At 45.1% G+C, this 13,659-nt stretch overlaps 1 protein-coding gene and 1 long non-coding RNA gene across 14 annotated transcripts in view; one reads left to right on the top strand and one right to left on the bottom strand.

Annotated features, from left to right (window-relative positions):
* The window catches only part of Lipc (lipase, hepatic), a 154,094-nt gene that overhangs the window by 6,458 nt on the left and 133,977 nt on the right, over window positions 1–13,659 (top strand). Inside the window, exons 1-2 of one of the 7 annotated variants that reach the window (XM_006510816.4) lie at window positions 10,920–11,056; window positions 11,156–11,288. The exons of 1 other annotated variant lie outside the window; for it this stretch is intronic. In XM_006510816.4, coding sequence (XP_006510879.1) covers window positions 11,204–11,288 — 85 coding nt within the window. In that variant the 5' untranslated portion in view covers window positions 10,920–11,056; window positions 11,156–11,203. Of the gene's footprint in view, window positions 1–10,919; window positions 11,289–13,659 lie in introns of those variants that run through there. 5 more of the 7 variants (XM_030244061.1, NM_001324472.1, XM_006510818.4 and 2 more) reach the window with 5 other exon arrangements.
* Window positions 1–13,659, bottom strand: part of Gm32017 — a 43,848-nt gene that overhangs the window by 12,230 nt on the left and 17,959 nt on the right. For 2 of the 7 annotated variants that reach the window (XR_001779219.2, XR_001779222.2), the window contains exon 3: window positions 12,702–12,848. The exons of the other annotated variants lie outside the window; for them this stretch is intronic. This is a non-coding gene — a long non-coding RNA (predicted gene, 32017). The remainder of the gene's footprint in view (window positions 1–12,701; window positions 12,849–13,659) is intronic. 7 annotated transcript variants of the gene reach the window in all.

The raw sequence follows: 13,659 nt of genomic DNA, 5'->3' as shown, positions 1-13,659 counted from the left end.
ACCCACCTGATGGCTCACAACCATCTATATATAACTCCAGTCCCAGATGATTTGACACCTTCTGGCCTTCATAGGAACCCGTCATGAATATGGTACAGAGATGTGCAAACAAGCAAAACACCCATTCACATAAAATAAAAGATTTTAAAAATGTAATGTCAATGAAACTTGTTAGTAAATTGTCAGTATGGGCAATGCTAACAAGTTTATACATTGTTTTACAGTTATGGGGTATTGGTACTTCTGAATATTTCTAACACTATAAACAAGGTATATAAAAGGTATTTAAAGGATGGTATTTTTGTTTATTGAAAATGGAGGTTGCTACCTGGAAATAGAATGACAGTGTCTGGGACAAGGAAGGGCCTAATACCAGAAGAAATCAGGTGAGGAAAGGAGGGTGGGGGCGGGGGAGAATACTCTACTTATAGACCTGTGTGGAGTTGCCAACATAATATTTGTATTAATTCTTTGAGAATGCCACATATGCATACAGTGTATTTCAGTCACATTCACCCCCACTCCTCCCCTGAACTCTTCTAGATAAACCCTCATTCTCCTAGCATCCCTTTCATCTTCATGTCCTCTTAAACAAATAACCTATTTTTTTAAAAAATAATTCACTGAGTCTAATTTGTGCTGCCATGCACTCATGGGTACGGGGCCATCCACTGGAGCATAGCTGACCCACCAGGGACCACAATCTTAGAGAGAATTAGCTCGCCCTCCCCCAGAAGCCTTCAATGCAGCTGTATCTGGGAAATATTTATATTTCACAGATATATCTTCATTTTGATGTATCTGCATCAAAATATCCAAAGCATTCATCTTAGATGCAAAATTGCTGGCCTGATTATGTTTTCTTCCTGTTCTTTACACTCCTTGTTTTTTCAATAATAAACACTTATTGATTTTATAATAGTAAATGTTATGGAAAACAGAGCACTCACCAAAATAAGAATTGATTGATAAAAGATTTATATTAAAAAAAAACTAATCATGAGTGACGCTCACAAAATTGAAAAAAACCCTGTTTACCAGCCCTTAGGGGGGATTTTAACTTTCTTAGCAGGGAAGTAATTGAAAGGGTGGCACTGTCAAAATTAGCACTACTAAGGACTTTTTTCAAAGAGGGAAAATATTTCTATCAAATGTTATAAAGATCATAAATAGCTAATTCAAATTTGTAGAATAAATGTCAAGATCACAAAAGACAAATGGGTAGAAGAACAGGACCATGCCCACAAGGGAAACACAGTTGGTAATAAACATGGTGCAGAAGGATGAATTCACAATAAAAATCACAGGCATGTAAACGAGGACATCTGAAGAGGATGATTTACGTATTCTTAAAGAACAACAGGAAAACACCGAATGCTAACATCTCCTGGGAGAGAGTTGCCCAGAGGTTGCCTCATATATTCACTGGTAAGCCTGACCTCACCCATTTACCAAAACTGTCACCGCTAAGAATTCACCCTCAAGAAGTAATTCAGCAAAATCAAAATGGTCTCTCAGCATCTCCGTGATTTCCAGATGCTAAAATGTCCCCTAGAGGAATCCCATCTACACTCCAGACTTCTGTCCTCAGGGATCTGCAGGGACAAACCAGGACAAAGCAGATTTCCCTGGGAGGAAAATAAGGGATCTGGAGGGGACATTAGATCAAGGAGAGGGGGCAGCAGGGAAAAGGGGAGCCACAAAAGGGAGTGTCAGTTGTCTGAGGTGAACTGCCACAGGATCAGATGGGAAACACTAGTCACTTCAGACACAGGGGTGTTTCATACACACACACACACACACACACACACACACACACACACTTTCATGCCTTGTGTGCTGGTTAGCATGAAATGCCCGTGAACCATCACCAAATAGAACCACCTGAGAAGAGGGTCTCAATTAAAGGAGGGCCTGCATTAGATTAGCCTGTGGGCATGTCTTAGGGCGGGAGTGTCTTAAGAGTTGATTGATGTAGGAGACTCATCCCATGGTGGGCAGCATCATTCCCTAGGCAGGGGTCCCTAAACTGTATGAGAATGGAGAAAGCTAGCAAGCAGACAGCAGGGATGTGTTCACCCTCTCTGCTCTTGACTGTAGCCGTGCTGTGAGAAGCCACGTGAGTTCCTGCTTTGACTTCCCTTCAAAGATGGCTCGTGAACATGGCCTGGAGCTACAGCCTCTTTCTTATCTATGGTCAGGCAGAGTAAACCCTTGCTGAGTGCCCTCTCCTCCCCACCAGCCTTCAAGCTTCTTCGGGAGTCATCCCCCAGTTTCCACATTGAAACTGAGTCTGATCGGTCAGTCCACGTAGGCACCCTGCTAAGAATTCCCCTGAGATTGAAGGAATCCCCATCTATCTAACCCAAAGAGAAAACACAAACTCTCAGAAGCAGATATGTTAGATTTTTGATATTGTGACAGTTACCTCGGAGAAACAATTTAAAACGAGGAAATGTTTGAGCTGGCTGGTGGTTTTAGGAGTTAAAGCGCATGCTCAGCCTGTTCCTGCCACTGCACTGAGGCAGGGGATCATTCTGAAAGGGTGTGGTGGGGCAAGTTGTTCAGCAAATGATGTCCAGGAAGCAGAATGTCGTCAGTCTGTGTCAGTAAGTACTTCTCTTCCTTTGAATCCACTCCCTCTGTGCCTCCGGTCTCCAGCTCACATTCAGGGTGAGTCTTTCCCTTTAGTTAATGGCCTCAGAAATGCCCTCACAGATACCCAGATGTGGACCTTAGGAATGCCCTAGGTGCTTCTCGATCCAGTCAAATTGACAGTCAAGATGAATCACTGAAGCAGTTCCATGCCAACTCCTCTTGGGGAGGGGCTCTGGGGAGGGTCCAGCAAACAGTTCTCTCTAGTGTTGGAAACATGATAGCAACAGGGCACACAACACATGCTACACTCTCTCCGCGGGACACAGTACACAGTGAGAGACCAAGAATAGACTGGCAGGGAAGTCCTGTATTACATCACTCTGGTGAGTCACCCACAAGCCTTCGTGCCCTATCCTAGCAACACTGGGAGGAGGCTCCAGGGTGGTTTCCACTCCCCCCAAATAATTGTTTTCTCAGATCATAAACTATAGAACTTAATGAAATGACTCACTTTTAGAGTTATCTGGTTGATGATAGTTAATGAAATTTACTCCAAAATCAAAAAGTAAATATTAGAGGTTGGGATTGTCCTAATTAGCTTCAGTAGACAATGTAACACAGCCTAGAGTTGTCTTCGAGGAGAGCCTCTCTTAAGAAATTGCCTTCAACAAATTGGCCTATGGGGTCTATGGAGAACTGTCTTGATGTTTTAATTGATATAGGTGGGCTCAGTCAACTTTGCACAGCACCATCCCAAGGCAAGTGGCCCTGAGCCTTTTAAGAAAGCTACCTAACCACAAGCCAGGGAATGAAGCACAGCATATGTGTGTAGGTCAGAAAACAGCTTACAGGAGTCAGTTCTCGCCTTCCACTATGTGGGTCCTAGGGATTGAACTCATGGCACAAGGCTTGACAGCAATTGTCTTTTCCTACTGAGCCATCCTGACGACCCTTGCTTTTCAAAGGTGCCCAGGTAAGATTTCTTCCAGTGGTTTCACAGGAAATCAGATGCCAAATGATGGCACTGGAGCATGTGCCTGCAGCACAGCCTCATTCTGTCTACTTCCTGTTAAACTCGAAGCTGCTTGGGACTTTGCTCTGAGTCCCACCCCTCCTACTGGATACATACATACATACATACATACATACATACATATATACATACAATTTCATAACATATAATTTCATCCTACTACCTACAATATCTGCATATTTTTCTACCATCAGCTGGTCTCCTGTGCCATTACAGGACTTACCTCTTTTACATAGTTGGGAAAAGGCTGTAGAACTTGTTTTTATAAGAATGCATCTGATATATGCATGTGCTCAAATGTGTGTGTGTGTGTGTGTGTGTGCTCGCATGTGTGTGTGTGTGTGTGTGTGTGTGTGTATTACAAAAGACACAATTCCATTTTTAAGACCTTAGATGTGTGTGGAAATCTCACAAATAAGTCCTACTCTATTTAACAAAAGTGTTCTCGTTGTATGAACTTTAGAATCAAACCTACAGAGTTCAAATCCCTTTCCACCTCTGACTACAGCAAGGATTTGGGTACTTCTGTAATCTGTTTGCCTTTCATCTTTGCCCATCTATAGAAGGGTAATAATGCCTGCAACCAGGACTCTCCCTGAAGCTCAGATGTACTCGAATAGAGTCTGGCATTGGGCAGACAATTCAGAAGTTGTCCCCTAAATTGTTAGCCCCTGTATTAAGCATCCCTGGAGATCAACTACTAACTTGAAATTGATTGCTGAGAATAAAAGGGAACAAATAGAAGCCAATTCCCAGCTTCCTGCAGCCATGAATTGCAGGTGCTAATCCTAAAAGGCCTTTGTGAGGATCTAAGTCACATGGCATGTAGACCTGCTGTCACAGAAAGGCATGGGCCATTTCTATTTGACACCCAGGGTGACAACAAACTCCTCAGAATGAATGCCTGGTGGTCAGGAGCCTGGAGCCTAGGAAGAGAGCCAGTGGCCCCATGCTGGCTTCCTGCTTAAACTCTTGGTTTGACCCCATCAGACACAGCAACCTGTGCCTCAGTTGGTCTCTGAAGGACCCAGTACCCCAAGCACAAGCAGCACTCACTCAGATAAAAAATGCAGAGAAGGTGTGCCACAAAGTCTATACCATGTCCTCGCTCTTTCAAAGAACCCAGAAAGCCCAAGGGAACAGCAATCGTCACTGCTCAAAGCAGCGGGGACATCATCCACTCCCCTTTGCTTCTAAGTGTAACACAAAGAGCTAACATTCTCCTGGGGCTGTGCAAATCATAAAATGCTTCACTGCTACGCTACATAGGATCTACACCAGTGCTTCTCAACCTTTCTGATGCTGCGACCTTTGAATACAGTTCTTCATGTTGGGGTGACCCCCAACCATAAGACTAGTTTCATTGCTGCTCCATAACTGTAATTTTGCTGTTGCTATGAATCCTAATGTAAATATCTGATATGCAGAATATCTGGTATGTGACACCCCCCCCCCCAATGGGTCACGACCAACAGGTTCAGAACCACTGGTCTAACCCCAAAAGCAAACTGCCGGAACTTGGAGGGTTGGAGCTGTCCCTCTGTTTTTTTCTGGTTGTTTCACATCCACAGCTGGAATCCTGATAGGAGGAGTCAGTTGTCTGACCCAGCCTGAGATGTCTACAAAGGAGCTTAGGGAGGGGGTTCCAGCCCAACCCTCCTTCAGTGCTAAGGGGGTGGGGGGAGATGGTTTACAGAATTCACTTCAGTTCACACAACCAGTTAGAGGACAGCTGATATGAAGACACGCCTACTCACCAGGGTGAACCCCTTGGGTAAATAAATGGATGCTGAAAATGCTCAAAATGGTGAGTTCAGAGGGCTCTGAGATGGCTCACAGGGCAAAGACACTGGCCGCCAAGCCCAGTGACCTGAGTTCAACCAACAAATCCAAAGGGGAGGAGACAACTGACTCCCACAAGTTGACCTCTGACCTCTACACATGAGCCACAGATACCCATATGTATCCACACATTTACAAACTAACAAATATATATGTATATAAAAGTTTGAATGCTCATACCACCTCATTCTTTTAAGTAGTCTAAAGCAGGCTATGCCTCCCCCCACCCCCACCCCCACCACCTGTTTATTTACTCTCCTTTTCTTTGTTTCCTAACATTGATAAGGGAAGGGGCAAATTCCAGTCCAGCTCTTTTTCAAGTGAGGCCGTGCTCCCTGCCAATGCCACCGATGAGGCTTTCCTGTGTGCTTGGCTGCCCTCCGCTTGTTTTTGCTCACATAATATGAGAATGTCCACCCAGATCAATCGGTGACCCAGTAAAAGCTTAGTTGTTTACTCCCTAGATCATCCCAGGCAACCAGAAACCAGACGAGAATGGGAGAGGGTACAGTCCGGCTGGGAAGATGGCTCAGTCAATCAAGCGTTTGACTTACCAATTCGAGGAATAGGTTCAAGCCCTACAACTCACATAAAAAAGCCAGGGGTGAGGGGTTCATGCTTGTAAACCCAGTGCCAGAGAAACAGAGGCAGGGGAATTCCTGGGGTTCTCTGACCAACCAGCCTAGCCTAATCAGAGTTTCAGGTTTGGTGGGAGACTGTCTCAAAACACAACATGTAGAGTGTAGAGGAGCCCCGTCTAAGGTTGAAGTCACACGTGTGTGTTCACCTGCACATATATGAACACAGTACGTGGTTTCCCTCATTGTTGAACTTCACCTCAGTCCCTGCCTTCCCTCCTCTGGGGTTTGCTCCTCTTCAGCCCCACAGAGTATTTATTTCTTGCTTCCTGATTAGTTTTCTTATCACTGTGACTCTAAAGGAAAAGATTAATTTCAGGTCACCAAACACCAGACTCTTGAAATTAGCATTTCTTTAAGAAGCTCTTCAAATTAAAAGGCCACTAGAATTGGGAACACTTTAAAAACTTAATGATAAAAACACTATTTTACAAACCAGAGTGCAGTGTTGCCCAAATTAGAATGGTCTTTGAGGAACTGTGTTAGAAAAAGTAGATGATGGTGGCAGCCCCTTAGGGCTGCACTCGTGGGAAAAGCTGGCAGGAATCTGCTAGGTAGGACTGGAGCGGGAGCTCAGTTGATAGAGGCCAGGTGGCAAATTAGTGACACTCTGAGTTCTAGGTCCAGGGGGACATAAACTTGTCATGATGCCACTCACTTGTAATCCTAGCATTTGGAAGGCTGAGGCAGCAAGGTCAGAGGTTCAAGTCATCTGTTCAAGCTATAGCCTGGGACATATGAGACCCAGAGTCAGGTAGAAGGGGGGGGGGAAGAGGAGGAGGGGGAAAGAAGGGAGGGAGGGAGAGAGAGAGGGAGGGAAAGAAGGAAGGAAGGGAGGGAGTGAGGGAGGGAGGGAGGGAGGGAGGAGGAGGAGGGAGGGAAGAAGGCAGGCAGGCAGGCAAGCAGGCTGTCTTTTTCTAGGCATGGAAAAAGCTGAATGGATCTATTGACTATATATATACATTGAGGGTGTCTAAGACATTATAGTCAGGCCCTGAAGGTCCAGGAGTGATTCTTTCTACTAAGGGCACATCACCCTCATGCAACTATCTTCATAGATTATATTGGACAACCCCCCCCCCCCAGCATGTGGACATTTATTTGCTTACATGGCATCGATCAGAATAAGCACGCACACACACACACACAGACACACACACACACACACACACACACACACACACAATCTCCTAATGTTGCACAAAGAGATCTCAGAGGCTCAGCTGGTTTCATCAACTGACTGTGCATCTAAGCAGCTCTCTCCGAGTCAGCGTCTTGGCTGTAGCTCTTACTCTAGCTCAGGAGAAGTTCATTCCGTTGTTCCTGGGATGAGCCCAAAATAAGTCACTGTGATTCACTGTACCTCCTTTATGAACAAGGCACTCACCCCACGTATGGATTTCTAACACTCGTCATGGACTTGTATAGAGGTGTGACTCTTAGTCTACATATGCTGATACACAAGCACCTTTGCTGTCTATAGCTCATCTGAAGCAATGGCTCCAAATGCTTGTTTTCAGGCATCCCTGCGTTCTTTCTCTCTATTCTTCCTGTCCAACCCCAGTTGTACCACAGTTCTAGATCAGGCACAGTACTTGGGTATGAGTTGAAGGGCAAGTACTTAGTCCTCTATAATTTACTCACAAGATGGATACTGAGTGTCTGTCTGTCTGTCTGTCTGTCCTGTTGTCATCTTGACCTATTGACTTGGAAGGCTCAGCATGGCTCCAACCCAAGGCCAGGAACGCCCTTCTGCATGATGGCACACACAGAGCATTTTCTATCTAGGTCTTACCCGCTCCCAGGCTTTCTACAAAGCAAGGGACCATCCCCTCTGCTCTCAATTCCAGAGGCAAGTCTCCCCCCCCCCCCACCACCACCTCTAAGGTTTGGATGCTGTCTTTCCAGTGATGAGGGTGGAAAACCCCTTTGTGTCCCTTCAAAACATTTTAGCCCAGCTCCGTTTTTCCATGTCCTAGGACTCAAGGGTGTGGTACCATCACTAACAGACTCTTACCATCAAGTTCTGGAGGTTAACCAAGAACAATAGGGGCAGCCAGTAATGTCTGTGGAGCTACTGGCAGCTGATGGCTGCTGAAGGAGAGAGGATCAGTTTTCTTTGGGGATCCTCTTGCTCCAGGGGGATGTTTAACATTTGTGCGTTTATGGACAACAATAAATAGACTTAGCTTTTAAGACAGAGCACATGTAGTTAGGAAGTAATGGTGGTTGTGGGGACATTGGAGGGAAAGGAAAGGGGGTATATTTGATTTAAATGCATTACATGTAATACATACATATACATACATTATATGTATATCATTTATGTATAAAATTCAAATGTAAAGAAGAAATTTAGTCCTTTACTGGTCTTGGTCAGTTAGTGGTTCCCTAGCCTGGGACCTTGTGGTTTAGGAAGACAAACTCTATATAGACTGATTTTACTTTATCCTTCCTATGTGGGAGAAAGGACAAGTTAGGGGAAAGTAAGTGAGTATCATAAAATATTATCTCAGGCTGTGCTATCCCCACCTTAGAGATGAGATGATAGATGTGGCTGGTGTTATGTAACATTCTGCACAGATACCAGAGCCAGGAGACAGGCAGGCTCACTGTATTTGCTAAGTTTACCTGCAGAAGGAGGTAGGGGTTGGGAGTGCTTGCTGCAATATCCAGAAGAGAGGATAACAGGGTGATGGAAGAGGGACCCAAGGCCAAATGGTCTTAGGGGTTTGAAGATTTAAATGTTTAATGTGAAAAAAGTGGAAGTGGAGCCTGCTTAACCATGCAAAACAGGAAGGAGACACCCCCAAATCCAGAACCCAGGTCTTCAGGAACCAGGATGGCCCCTGTGTTTCAGAAAGGAAGCTCAGACACAGAGCACACAGGTTTGGGGTTGGGATCAAGACCATTCACAGCTGCCTGCATACATGCTTGTGGGCGTCAAATGCTGGCATCCGTTGTCTTTCTCAATCAGTCTCCATCTTGCGTCTCTCACCGGGACCCACTGCGTTCTAATTATGCAAGGCTGGCTTCCCAACAAGTCCCAGTGATCAGCCTGGCCCTGCCTCCCAGGCACTGGGATTACAAGAACATGCTCGTGCCTGGCTCTTTTAAAATGTGGATTTAGGGGATCAAACTCAGGTCCTCGTGCTTGTACCGCAAGCAGTTTCCTCCCTGTGTTGTCTCCCCAGCTCTCTCAGAGAGCTTTTAAGCCAGCCATTAGCAGACAACAGTTGGCACTTTGTCTGTCTGCTAACTATTTCCACCATCCACTGGAGTGTCTAAGAGCCAACTCAGACGCCCGCCACAGAGCAAAACCTGAATTGCTCCTCATTCCCCCTGCCAGACTTGTTTCACTCATCACTTCCGTGGATGGTAACCCCATTCATCTATTTGCTGAACCCCAAAGCCTCCAGTCATTCTTCACTCCCCTCTCACCTCCTCCCTCCCAGCAATCCAGGGAGTCTAGTAGTCCCACTTCTAAACAACAGCCCAGCCCCCACCCAGGCCCAGGGTTACATCACACCAGCCATCGTCACAGCTCCCTGGCTCACTCTTCAGTCAGCTCTCCTCTTTAGCCTTGCTCACATGCAAAACAACACAGATCAAATTATTTGCTCCTTTGTTCTATATGTCTGAGTCCTTTCTGTACCCCCTTCAGAGGAGTCTCCCTGCTCACGGGCCATCTTTCTGTTCTTGGAACACACCAAACATGTTCCAATCTCAGGACCTTTGCCTTAACTGTCTGAAAGTCTTTCTCCCCGCAGACTGGCCCCTTCACTCCCCTCAAGCCTTGGTTTCAGGTACAACTTCCAAGCAAGATTCACTCTGACCACTCTGTTTAAACCACTGCCTTCTCCATCACCCCTGGTATTTCTTTATTTGTACTTTATTTTTTTATTGCCGGGTGTCATCTAGCACAGGCTGACTTTGAACTCACTGTGGAGTCAGAAATGACCTTGAACTCCTGACACTCCCACCTCCTCCTGAATGCTGGGGCTATAGGCATGTGCCACCAAAGCCACTATACTAGGGATCCAGCCCAGGGTTTCATGCGTGCTAGGCAAGCACTCTACCAACTAAGCTATATTCCCAGCCAAATAGTTCTCAAACATGCATCTCTGCTTTCTACCATATAATCCTTCTCATGCCCACATTGCCCACGGCACGTAAACTCCACAAGGACTGGACTGCTTGCCTACTTTATTCACTTAACTATTCTTTAAAGCCAACAACAGCGCCTGGTACACAGTGGTGTTCAACACACAGCATTTATTTGTTCAGTGTGTCCATACTAAATCAACAACAACAACAAAATTTAAATCACACTAGAGAGCCAAGAACTCTGCAAGAGCTGCACATCACACCCTTTCTTGCCTGCTTTTGCTGAATGACCTTGCTTCACAGCCCTCTACTCTTGGCTGGACATTAATTAACCCAGTGAGTGCATTTATCCTGGGGTATCTCTCAACGGGGCCCTCAGCGAGACTCTGGTCTTTGCTTCTCACCCAGTTCCTTCTTAACCTGACCTCACCAGGCTCCAGCTCCTCTTTCAGCTATAAGACATGCTGCCCCATCACAATTACACCACAGGTGCCAGAAACATGGCTGAACTCAACAGGAAGCAGAGTCCCTGGGGGTGGGGGCTTTCATCTCTCTTTGGGATTGGCATGCGACTAGAAAGACCAGGACCACGACACTACCTCCCATTCAAGTACTATGGGGGGGGGCGGTAAAGCAGGCAATAATACAGAGGTCACCCAGCTGACCTTTGGTCAAATGTCCAAACACAGCACACTGACTCTCAATTGATTGATTCTGAACTATGAGCTTGGCTCAAGAGGAAAGAAGACCTGGCGAGGTGTTTTATTTCCAAAACTTATCGAGATAAAAAGTGCTTCTGTGGGTCAATCTAGATATTGATAGATTTGGACTGGAGAAGGTAAAGAAAGTGTTTAAATTCTAGGTAACGTGTTTTAAGGTTAATAATTAATGGGGGCCTTCCCCAGCTGAGCACCAAGAAGCACTCTGGTCTCTTTAGTTCTAGACATTAGCAAGAAGACCTCAGACCCCAGGTGAGGCCAGAGACATGGGAAATCCCCTCCAAATCTCCATTTTCCTGGTGTTCTGCATCTTTATCCAATCAAGTGCTTGTGGACAAGGCGTGGGAACAGGTAAGTGTTTATCTTTTCTCTAGAAATGGCCGTGAATTTTTTTTTGGTCTTGACTGTGTTGCAGAGATTGACATTGGGATGGGATCTGCTTCAGAGCTCATGAAGTGGTTCTATGAGTGGCTCCCAAGGTACCCAGAGCTGTGTAGCACTTTGTAAAAGGGACCGTATTTTCAAAAAGAGTAGATGAGAGTAGATGACAGGGAAAAAAAAAAGCCCCTGTAACGGGCAGTGTGGCCTCTTACAGGTGTCATATGGACACCATGGGAAAAGTTTTTTTTTCAGCAGACAATGACCTGAAAGACTTGAAAGACAATGACCTGAAAGACTTGGGATCATCCTTAAAGTTCATTTGAATTCTAATTTGTCATCTGGGAGCCATCAAACGCTCTGTCCTATTGGGGTTGTGAAATCGCCTTGCTCTCTCCCAAGAGAAGGGAATCTGAGTCCTGTTTCTAGTCCTGCCTAAAGCAGAGATGTCATTCGCATGTTTCCTAGTCTTTACATTTTTCTGGCAAAGCTTTTCTCCTGAGCTGAAGGAGCCGCCGCCATCAGTCTTTTTAGTCCATGGCTTTATAAACTACAGTGATGGCCAAGGATAGACTTCCATGCCCTGCCAGGCAGATGGGGTCCAGGTTCCTGGCTGAATGGCGTGTTAGATCAGTAAATGGTAGGATTGACTGGACAACTTGACCAAATTAGACAGGGGTTTGGAACCTTGCTTCTGTGCCCATTGTCATGAAGATCTGCTGGCCTAGAATGTTTAAAATTTTGATGGATGGATGGATGGATGGATGGATGGATGGATGGATGGATGGATGGGTGGATGGATGGATGGATGGATGGATTTGGAGACAGGGTCTGTGTAACCCAGGCTAGGGTCGACATTGAGATCCTCTTGAGCACTGAGGAGCACTGAGGTCACAGACTTGAGCATCTATATCCACCGGAGACTTAAACTTTTCTTTCCTCAAGGATGAACTAGAAAGATGGTTCAATGGTTAAGTGTGATTGCTGTTCTTCCAAGACTTTTAACATGAAAGGATGCTGAAATTTGTCAAATGCTTTTTCAGCATCTAATGAAATGATCATGAGGTTTTTTTCTTTGAGTTTGTTTATATAGTGGACTACATTGATGGATTACCGTATATTGAACCATCCCTGCATCCCTGGGATGAAGCCTACTTGATCGTGGTGAATGATCATTTTGATGTGTTCTTGGATTTGGTTGGCAAGAATTTTATTGAGTATTTTTGCATCAATGTTCATAAAGATTGGTCTGAAGTTCTCTTTCTTCGTTTGGTCTTTGTGTCCCAAGCAAGGTGTAAAAAAATCAAGGACCAACCCTGAGGCCATCCCCTGACCACCACACATGTGCAGCACATGCTCTCCCACACCCATGCACATGTTACTTACGTAGTCTTGGAGCTCAGAAACAACGGATGTGTGCTCCCCATGGGAGTGAGCGTGTAGTGGCTCAGAATCCTTCTTCCTCTCTCAGACACATTTCATGTCTCCAGCCCTCCTGGTACTTAATACCCATTCCCACATTTAAACAGGAAGCTAAAAATAAACATGATGGAAGCAAGTGTAAAACTGAAAGTTCAGGGTTCACATTACTTCAATTCTGTTTTCCAATGTGATACCCGTCCACTAAGATTTTTTTGCTTGTGTTTAAAAATTTATGAATAAGACAGATTGTGAACTGTAAAGCTTAAGAATTTGCTTGGCAAGTAAAAATTTGAGTTCACACCAGAGTAATTTTATTGTATTTGACTATCTTAAAGTTGGAAGTTAGTCTTTAAAAAAAAAAAACAAAAAAAAACCAAAAAAAAAAACCAAAAAACACTGTCCTTTAAATCTGTCCATTGCTTTAAAACTGAAGAATGAGTTGAGAAAACAATTACTACTTTTTCATTAACATTACTGAAAATATTTTTATATTATGGGCAGAAGGGAATGGGAATGATCCACATATGTGTCAAATCCAATGTATGAGGCAGCCCGCTGAGTGTAATGAAGGCGATCAGTTATGGGTGCGCATGTTTCTCCACCACAGCATGGCGTGCCATGAGTCCCACTGGAGAAAAGTGATCATGAAAGAGCTCGTGCCCAGCTGCCTGTGCAGACCGAGCCTGGGGAGGGGTGGGGGTGCGTTTGTGTGGGGTCTTGCAAGCTGGCATCAGAGAATAAGAAAGCAAGGCCTTCCTTGGGCAGAAGCACAGCTTCAGAGATGATAATGTGCTTGTGTCTTCCAAGCCTGAAGAGCCTTCTGAGAGTAAATTATCTAGGGAGGAGGAAGAAGAGACAGAGATGAAGATGGAGAGCAAAGAGGAGAGAAGATAGGGGAGGAGATAAGAAGACAGAGGAAGAA

This window comes from Mus musculus, chromosome 9, assembly GCF_000001635.26.
Source record: "Mus musculus strain C57BL/6J chromosome 9, GRCm38.p6 C57BL/6J".
NCBI lineage: Eukaryota > Metazoa > Chordata > Mammalia > Rodentia > Muridae > Mus > Mus musculus.
The sequence above is the reverse complement of the archived record's forward strand: the minus strand, read 5'-3'. Positions and strand labels throughout refer to the sequence as shown.